This window comes from Centroberyx gerrardi, chromosome 5 (genome assembly GCF_048128805.1).
Source record: "Centroberyx gerrardi isolate f3 chromosome 5, fCenGer3.hap1.cur.20231027, whole genome shotgun sequence".
In the NCBI taxonomy this organism is placed as follows: domain Eukaryota; kingdom Metazoa; phylum Chordata; class Actinopteri; order Beryciformes; family Berycidae; genus Centroberyx; species Centroberyx gerrardi.
The window spans coordinates 19,992,123-20,001,772 of NC_136001.1; the positions used below are offsets into that span (position 1 = coordinate 19,992,123).

The 9,650-nt window shown below is 41.3% G+C and overlaps 1 protein-coding gene across 2 annotated transcripts; it reads right to left on the minus strand.

The window, feature by feature from the left end:
• Window positions 1-655: 655 nt before the first annotated feature.
• On the minus strand, window positions 656-9,296 carry thumpd3 (THUMP domain containing 3). 2 transcript variants are annotated; one of them, XM_071925860.2, is made up of 10 exons: window positions 9,193-9,296; window positions 8,544-8,847; window positions 8,089-8,166; window positions 7,356-7,784; window positions 6,706-6,836; window positions 4,754-4,823; window positions 4,480-4,595; window positions 4,221-4,325; window positions 2,588-2,711; window positions 656-1,262 (listed from the first exon to the last, which is right to left on the minus strand). In XM_071925860.2, the coding sequence occupies exons 2-10, from the start codon at window positions 8,766-8,768 to the stop codon at window positions 1,080-1,082; spliced, it is 1,461 nt and encodes a 486-aa protein (XP_071781961.1). In that variant the 5' UTR covers window positions 8,769-8,847; window positions 9,193-9,296; the 3' UTR covers window positions 656-1,079. The 2 variants fall into 2 exon arrangements, with proteins under 2 accessions (XP_071781961.1, XP_071781962.1); XM_071925861.2 differs by lacking the exon at window positions 656-1,262 and adding an exon at window positions 1,977-2,086 and having other exon boundaries at window positions 2,531-2,711.
• Between the last annotated feature and the right edge of the window lie 354 nt (window positions 9,297-9,650).

A 9,650-nucleotide genomic window follows, 5' to 3' on the forward strand; every position in this document is an offset into this window, starting at 1 on the left:
TAGGCTATACAATGAATTTACATGTTCAAATTTATAAAAAAAATAAAAATTAAATTAAAAAAGTTCCCACTTGATGCAATTTGTAACCAAGGTGTCATCATATTCCCACTGTGGCATCAAGACTCTCGCAAAATCAATATGAAACACGCCACTGCAGAAGCTGTATTTTTGGGTTTATTCCCTGCGATTATTTTACTTCTAACAAGAGCTAGTAATCTCTTTTAGAAGGGAGACAGCCAAGAGGCAGCACTGATACGTACGGCCTATCTGTCCCGAATACTCTTTAAGTATTAAGCCCTGATAACATTAGACCTATTACAGAAGGAAGTAAAACATTACTGCTTGCAAAAGTTCACGTAGACTGAGATTCATTATTGAGTAACACGAGTGCGTGCGGGCGCACACTCACAACTTTTCCTTTTTGTAAAAATCAACTGATACCGGTTTGACTCTTCCCACCTATCGTGTGGACAGTGCAGAATTGAATATGCAGTATTCCCGCCAATTAAAGACAATATTTTGACAGTATAAATGACCAATTTCTCATTCTACTCTGTGTGTATCTGTTTTGTGTATGTCACTGTCAAAGCAACCGGTTTGGATACTAGTAACAGTGAGTGTATTGTTGCACAAACACGTGCACCAACTGTGACACTTCGGGAACAACATTTATTAATCACAGCAAAGGGCAACTTACAGTTCCTCTAAAAACGACCCAATAGGTCTGAGAGGTGCGGAACAACATTCAACATATTCCTGAATAACAAGCGGACTCCTAAATGAACAGCTTCACTCGAGCAGAGGGTGGGAGAATTATCAAACGGCTGTTGAACATTAGCAATAGTAGCATTTCTCTTTCCAGTTAGCCCACCATCTTCATAAACCAATTGTTAAATTAAAAAAAACAAAAACACTAAAACTGCTTGGCACACTTGACCAAAGAAACCAAATACAGAAAATACAGGAAAATAAAGTCTGTAAAGTGGGTATATTGAATAAATAATATGAATCCTATATAGCCTCTTAAAAACTAACTTCAAAACCTTCACAGCAGGGTAACTATTAAGAAATTAAGAAGGCTACTTGTCCACCTTCTCATCCCCCTGTGTGTTAACAGTTCCCTGTGATTCATAGACATCCTCTGGAGTTTGGCCAAACGTTGCCCCGGTCCGCTTCAGGAGGTACACTCCAGCATGTAAACCTCCAACATTGACCCAAACAGTGTGCGACTTCCTCCACAGTCCTCCCATCCTCGATATAGCCTGGGGGCGACATAAATCTTGTCAGGACAAACTAACGTGTTTGTTTTGTGTTAAACAAGATCTCTGCTTAGACAAATCCAGCTGGTAAAAGCCTCCTCTGTGTTGCAATAAATGACCTGATTCAATCCTGGAGCACTCAGACTGTTGTGGAGTTATTTAGAGATGATTTCAGGGTAAACTGACTCCACTCGGGGTGGGCGGGCTTTTTAGCACCAGGACCAGATTAGGTTTTGTAAACCCAATAGAGGGCTATATAAAAGTGAAAAAAAAAAAAAACTCCTTTCCACTTACTGGATTATAGTGGGAAAAAGTTAGAAACCATTGCCAGTAGTTTTCCTATTCCACAAATGCATACAGATAACTTTATAACATAAATCATCTGATAATGAATTTTTCCCAGGCTACACAGACATATCAATGGACCCCAAGGTTGGGAAAGCCCATATTAAATAAAGGTCTAAAGTCAACCATTACATCAACCAAAGTGACTTCACATCAACAGTGGTATTGCTTAAGATTGTTAGTAACACACACACACAGGCGTGCATAGACACACGTCTACTGTTAAACCTTTTTTTATTTTTTTTTAATGATACCAGACAAGACACCATACATCAGCCACCTAACTGTGACTCACTGTGTATCTGTATTGACCCTAAAAACATCTCATTTATGTGAGAATGAGATGTTTTTAGCTCTCGAGCACCATAGTTTTAGCTGTGTGCATGCAGCCATAGCGACTATAGAAACATTAGAATGCAAAAATGTATTAAAAGAAGAACGAGTTACTGCGCAGATTGTGCTTACAAAGACGGCAAGAATCACTGACCGGCCGCCATGTGAGATGATTTTCTACACTAGGTAGAAGCAAGGCAAGGCTTACAAGCTGATTACCAACTGGCTAGCAACCTCAGAAGGAAAACAACTTTATTTAAAGTCATTTCATTTCTTAGAAGTCATTTCCATGACAATATCTGGCATGTACATACACAGAGTGCACTAACTGGTTTAACTACAGCATCGTGAATCATTAAATCATTATTAGGAAAATGGTGGACAGACAAGTTTTGCACTGTGCAAGGTCTCATCTAACCCATGAGGATGCAAAGGATTATGTTTTCTTCGTTAATTTCTCAGACAATTTTTGGGGGCATTTTTGCCTTAGTTCAAAATAAAGAGAAACAGGAAAGCCAGAGAGAGGGGGGATGACATGAGACAAAGGTCCTGGGTCGGATTGGAACCCAGGATGCCTCAGCCCACTGAGCCACCTGGATGCCCCCAACTTTGTAACACTTTATGTGCCTTTTTTAATGGATCAGCGTTACCTTGGAAAAGCATTTCTTGTCCTGAGTCAACAGGACAGCTTTCCCTGAGTCTGGTCTGCACACACGAGCCATCTCTCTCAGACAGGAGGGGTAAAGGTCCCAGTTCTTCTTCCTAGAGCCCATTCTTCAAGAAAACAAACAAATTTACAAATTACCTTTTACTTGGAGTCTTACAGTTGTTCTCATCCTTGGTCGTAACATTACTGATAAGATGTACAGTGCCATCAGAAAGTATTCAATCCCACTGACTTTTTCTGTATTTTGGGGTGTTGCAGCCAGAATTCATTATAGTTTTCTTTTTTGTCAGCAATCAACACAAAATACTGCATAATGACAAAGTGAAAACATGAATTTCAGAATGATCTAATTTAAGTATGTATTCAACCACCTGAAACAATTCTTTTTTTGAAGCACCTTTGGCAGTGATTAATGCCTCCAGTCTTCTTGAAAATGTCTATCAGCTTGGCATGTCTTGATTTGGGGATTTTCTCCTACTGTATTCTTCCTGTAACTTTACAACTGTATGCTTGGAGGAATATACATTTTGGCTCTCTGAAGCAAATCCCCCTCAAGAATGTCCCTGTATTTGGCTCCATACATTGCTCCCTCTGTCCTTACAAGTGTCCCAGTCCCTGCCACTGAAAAACCTCCTCACGGCCTGATGCTGCCCCCATCATGCTTCACAGTAGCGATGGTGATTGATGGGTGATGAGCTCTGCCCAGTTTCTGCCACAGCGCTTTGCATTACGGGTGAAGAGTTCAATTTTCAACTCTTTTGCCTGATGCTCTCAGAGGTTTTCAAAAGTTGCCTGGAGTTTTGCCAACCTGGTTTTGCATGGCATCAAAAGAGGAAACAAAGAAAAACAAATTCCAGGCGTGCTGCCATGTGCCCTTTTTTCCTCAGAAGTGGCTTCCTTCTGGCCATTCCGCCATACAGCCAGATGAGGTGTGTCAAACGATGCGCGTCAAAAGTCATGTACAGTGCGTTTGAGCCTTCACTCAATTTAGTGTCACTGCAAAAGGGGCTGAATACTTACGTCTTGAAACATTTCAGCTTTTCATTTTAAATTTGGTTGTAAAAAATTGTAAATAAATTCCACTTTGACATTTTGGATTATGGTGTGTAGATTGGTGACAAAAATCCAAATTTAATCCATTCTGAATTCATTCTGCAACACCACAAAATGTGAAAAAAGTAAAGGGGATTGGATACTTTAGGAAGGCACTGTAGATTCCAAGAGGTATATTCAAATCATCAACTGGTTCAGTATGATTATTAACAGGTAATATTTATCATTATCGCATTGCAATACGCAAAACCTCATTTGGACAATCAGTCTTCTCTGTTAAAGGAGCAAAACGAAACTGTCTGCCCACTGAGCTGAAAATGCAACACAACTGTTTCTTTTTTTTTCTTTCTTTCTTTTATTTTTTCTATTTTAACTCTTTCTATATTTAGCCTCCTGTGGACAGGTGTTGTTCCTGTGGACATTAGCGTTTCGCTACAAACACTAAACACAGTGCATCTGGTCCTTGCGCATAAATGTATGTTACAATTCTAATGCTACTGTGATGTCCATGTCAAATAAAATATAAACATAAACATCAACCATCTACACCGTTGTTATGGTACCTCTTTCCAAAGGGCATGTCAGTGATGATGATGTCAACAGAGCTGGTCCTTATGGGTAAATGGCACAGATCCCACTGCACCGTGTCAATAGGCAACCCAGGTGCACTGTTCAAAGATAATGGCTTTTAAATCATAACAGTCACAACCAAAACATAATAGTCATAATCATAACAACTCTCATGATAACCAAACAAACTCCTTATGAGATATTCAGAGGAGTGTCTCCACCACACATTATTCACGCTGTCGACATTCTCACCTGCCTTTGTCATCTCTTCGCTTCTGGATGTGGCAAACATTATTGACTGTGCGGTTAACTGCCATGTCATTGTTGTCACCGGCAATGTAGAATGAACTGGGAAATTCAATGGCCCCCTGATGAAAGAAACCCATTACGCAATTAGTAGTGTGTGTGATTATTAATTAATACACATACTGTATGTTTCTTTGCACTGCATGTTTTCTTCTACAACACTAAACTAATCCCATTTTGACTAAAGAAAAAATTAAAATGTACACAAATTCTGTCTTACCTCCAATGGTATGGCTCCAGTCCCGCACATTGGATCAAGTATTACATCTGATGCCTGAGGTTTACACAGCCTGTGTCAACAGAAAATAATATATATACAGTTATCCATAATAATGTTCAATAGGTATGACAAATTTAACATGCCTGTTTGCTACCAGTGCCACCACTAAGAATCTAGAATTTTTTTATTGCAAACAGCGCCTGTTTGTAAAAGAGAATTCAGTCTACTGTTCCCAATCTTTGCTTTGTAACCAAAATGTATATAACAGCTCAGCACACAACATAGTACACAGTAAAAGTATTGGAACAGTAGACAGAAAATGGTACCCTCATGAAATGTGTATTTTTGTTAAAAAGACATACAACAAAGAAGTGTAGACTTGGTGTAAATTGGTTAGGGATTATGCGCAGCCGCACACTCTGAGATGTCTAGGGCGGGTGAGAATCTAGACAGTAGCGGTGACGCAGAGCTGCTGGAGTTAATGGCATCCCCAGCCACACACTCAGAGCATGCACCAACCATCTGGCAGGTGTCTTCTCAGATATCTTCAACATGTTCCTGGCCCTGGCTGTTGTCCCCAGCTGCTCCAAGACTACTCATCATCATCCCAGTGCCCAAGAAAAATACAAAAACATGCCTCAATGACTGTTGCTCTAACTCAAATAATGCAGATCTACAGAGGGCGCAATTTCACCCTCCACCCGGCCCTGACCCATCTAGAAAGACAGAACATGCATGTAAGAATGTTGCTTTCTGACTACAGCTCAGCATGCAACACCATCATATAATAGAAACTGCTCTCTAAATTCAGCACACTAGGACTACAGCTCACACTCAACTGAATTTTAGACTTTCTCACCAATAGGGCTTGGACTATCAGCATTGAGGACCACACACACCATCTTTGAACAGTAGGGGTCCCTGGGGTTTGTGTACACATATTGCTGTACTCAGATTCTACATGTCTCTAAATCCAGGCTTACTACCCATATATTTTCACTCTCATTTGTCCGACCTTAGCGTTGCATAATTACTGGGAGTGACTTGGTCTATTCACAAGTAAAGTAAGACTAGCTAGCTAGCACTACCTCAGGTTTCTGGGAATTTTAGTGAGTGTGTTCTGTTTCCTGGTCTGTACGCACTTGTTCATTCATGTTGTTTCCGTTTGTGTGAGTGAGTGACTGAGTCTGCCGTGGGTATGGATGTGTCGCCTATCTCTCTTCACGTCAGGGTGTGGTTGCAGCTGGGCAGCATCCGACTCGTCCTCCCACTTCGCCTCTGGTGGCAGTAGTCCAGGGTGACCGAGACGGCGCTGACGTCCCTGCACCGAGTGTCGTTCTTATGATGACGATGGTGACAACAATGACGATGGTGACCGAGTTACTGTTGAAGCTCCGCGCCAGATGCGGACATTGACCCAAGGGCTCTTATTCTGTTTGTTTTTTTTGCACCCATTGCATGACTGACTGTCTTGGAAGGCCCTTCCCAAGGTTTTGTCCAGGTTTTTGTGGTTTTGTGAGTTTTTCCTTGTTAGGGGGAGGGTAAGGTTTCAGAGTCTTGTATTCATTTATTGTTTCCTTATGTGGGTGTTGTGAAGCTTTGTAACTGTGAGTAAGGGCTATACAATTAAACATGACTTAACAGATACACATTTTCAAAAGGTAGTTTCCCCTAGATTTACATGGAAATTTCAACAAACAGAAAGGTCATGAGGTCATGATGGGCGGAGGGCAATTACAATATTCTACTAAGTTATGTTATTACATTTTCCAATTATGCATCACAACATCAGAGTGACATCCTATATACAAAAAGTGGTAGTACACAAAACTAATGTTGATAATTGTATTAATAAAGAATTGAACTACTCAATCTTCTCAAATATAGCCTTCCAACAAAGGGATATAACTGTAACCTTTTGCCAATAACAGTGCAACTGGTGTTATAGTTACCTGAGCATGCCATAACACAGGGTGGAACGCAGAGTAGTGGGTCCAAAGTGAGTGATGTTCCTCCTGTGGAGACTCTCTTCTGTGAGCGCAATGCCAATCACCACCTCTTCATTATGTATGTTCAGTAAGACCTGCAGAAATATACATGAGAAAACATCAGTATAGCCTTGTGCACAGTTATAGTCTAGTAAACAGAAACTTGCCCAAAACAAAATCACAACAATACCCAGTAATTATATTTAATGGCATTATATAATTATATAACTGGCAACTGCTACCAAAAATCCTTGAGGGAAACACTGAAATACCTTGAGATCTAGAGAATGGAAAAGACCACAGATTATCATCTCTGTGCAAAAACATTTTTTAATGAATCTGAGAAACTGGAGTTTTAAAACATATACATCAACCTCTAACCTTTCACACATTTTCAAGACCAAGAATGGTATTATTAACTTGTCACGCACTGTGACCACATGTGCTTATCTTCATGGAAAAGTTAATAAGCAGAGCTGTTATTCTTTCTTTTGTTACTCGTTAAACTAAACAAGGAGGTATGCCTAGCAGATTTATCTGGACAGGCAGAGTTTTTTTTGGCTAGTGCAATGGTATTCGATATGCGTCAGTCCAATCACAGCAAGCATGCCTACCTCAATATCAAACTTAGTCATGTCTGCTTTCCACTGGAAAAACTCTTGTACAGCGCCACCAAAGTCCCTGGCGGCCTCATTGGAGGAAAAGCTGTGTTTGTCACCAGCTCTGTTGCATGTCACACGGAACTTGATGAGCTTGGCCTCGGGTGCTGCCTCCTCCGAGTCCTGGGTGCTGCTCTCTACGTCAGGTGCGCTCTCCTCTTTGGCCTGGCCTTCAGCGGATACCGACGGCTCTGCCAGTTGCTGCTGCTCGGTTTCAGCAGCGACGGCTTCCATGGCCTCGCTGTTAGGTTTCCCCTTGGCGCCATTTCCTCCTCTCCGACGGCCTCTTTTCTTTTTCAGGGAGTTGTTTAGTTTCCACACCTCTAGAGCATTGGTCCAGGGGAGTTTGGAGGCAAGCTGCTGCAAGTCCATCAGTGTCTCCTCCTGTACAAAACAGAATGTTTTCATCTGTTACTCTGACAGTAATGCATATGCATATTATATCAGCTAATATGTAGATGGCAATAAGTTACTTATTTGTGCTACATTGAAACTCCTCTCAGAATTATATTTTCTCAGCGACTGCTAACGATTATCTTTAGCAGCAGTACATTCATAATTACAGGCAGTAATATTCAGTAATGGCTCTTTGGCAACATAAGGAAACATTGAGCGGGGACACTTTGGGTTGATTATTTGGCTTAGGGAGGTGTGCTGATGTGTATGATTTGCAAATGTAGTCATTTACCTTGGATTCTTTGAACTGATAGTGGTCATATTCCTCCACCACAACAAACAGGTTGTCCACAGATTTCAGAAGATGGACCTATGGTGGGGAATTTAATGAATGAATAGATAGATAGATAGATAGAGAATACACATACATGCACAAGAATTGCCAAGGCATAGAAAATGAAGTCCATTGGCAAGTTTTGTTTCTATCAATAAGTGTTAGATCAAAAACCTGAAGCTGCTACAATGAAAATTAATTGGAAACTGACTTTGCAGGCTCATAAAAATGTTTTAACTTTGATATTCAAAACATTACATTTGCTGACTGTAGTACTACAGTCAGATTACAAGATTACACCACCAAGAGGAGATTTCCTTTATCAGGTTAATGGAGAGACTTCGTCATGTGCACACATCACGACAGTGAGAATTTGGGAATGAGGTATTCATCGGTTCTAGGTCACATCTTACCTGGAAAAGCTTGTCAGTACTTATTTGAAAGTATATGCGACCACGGTCTTTGCTGATTTGTGCTTCAACCCCAATTTTTTCCTTGACCTCCTCTGCAGCAGTGTGTTCAAACCCTGTGGGCACCGTTGCTCCGATGGTGACTGTGATGATGGCCTCACTGGTGGCCTCAGTCTCACTGGAGGACGTGGGGCCCTGCTCTGCATCCCCATCTCCCTGGGAGGACATATCTGTGGGCTGGCCCTCACTACACACAGTGGTGCTACAGCTAGTGCCAAGCTCAATGACTCACACACGTTTGCAGCACCTGAAGAGAGATAATTTGTCAACAGAGGGCTTTCAAATTGCCAAGATTTTACATTTTGCCATGCTCAGGAAAGGTAGGGGAAGTCATTTGCAAGGAAATAACGTTTCTCAAAGAACGAATATCGTTTAAAATAATCATTTTGATATGATTCCAAGCTATCCTGACATACTGTTAATTCAAACATTATGAACATAATGCTCAGTAGGTAATGTTAACTGTTACCTAGCTGGCTAACGTTAGCTGTTTGGAGCTAAAAAGTTTTCTTGTGAATAAAAACAAATGTAGCCAGTATTGAATATCTATAAAACCTCTGACACATCAAGTACGGTCTTGTAATGAGCCCACCGGTTGAGTTGTAGGAGTTGATGGAAATCTTCTCGGGGCCAGTTGTTACTTGCTAACTGGAACCGGACCACGGACCACCCCGTCAAGCACGAGGCAGCTACAGCGACTGACAGGCTGGATACTACTTCCGGGTACATGTTTACCGTAAATGACCGGTAGAGGGCGTCAGGGTATAATTTTTTGGCGTTGGGGGATTATTGAAAACACCATTCACACAACATCACAACAGGGTGATGGAAAAAATAAATAAAAATGTGACAACCAACAGAGAGAGGGAGGGAGGGAGGGAGGGAGAGAGAGAGAGAGAGAGAGAGAGAGAGAGAGAGAGAGAGAGAGAGAGAGAGAGAGAGAGAGAGAGAGAGAGAGAGAGAGAGAGAGAGAGAGAGAGAGAGAGACTGTACAGTATCCAAGAGCTTGCAGGCTGTCAGATTGTGGCAATGTTTGTGTCCAGGCAGTTT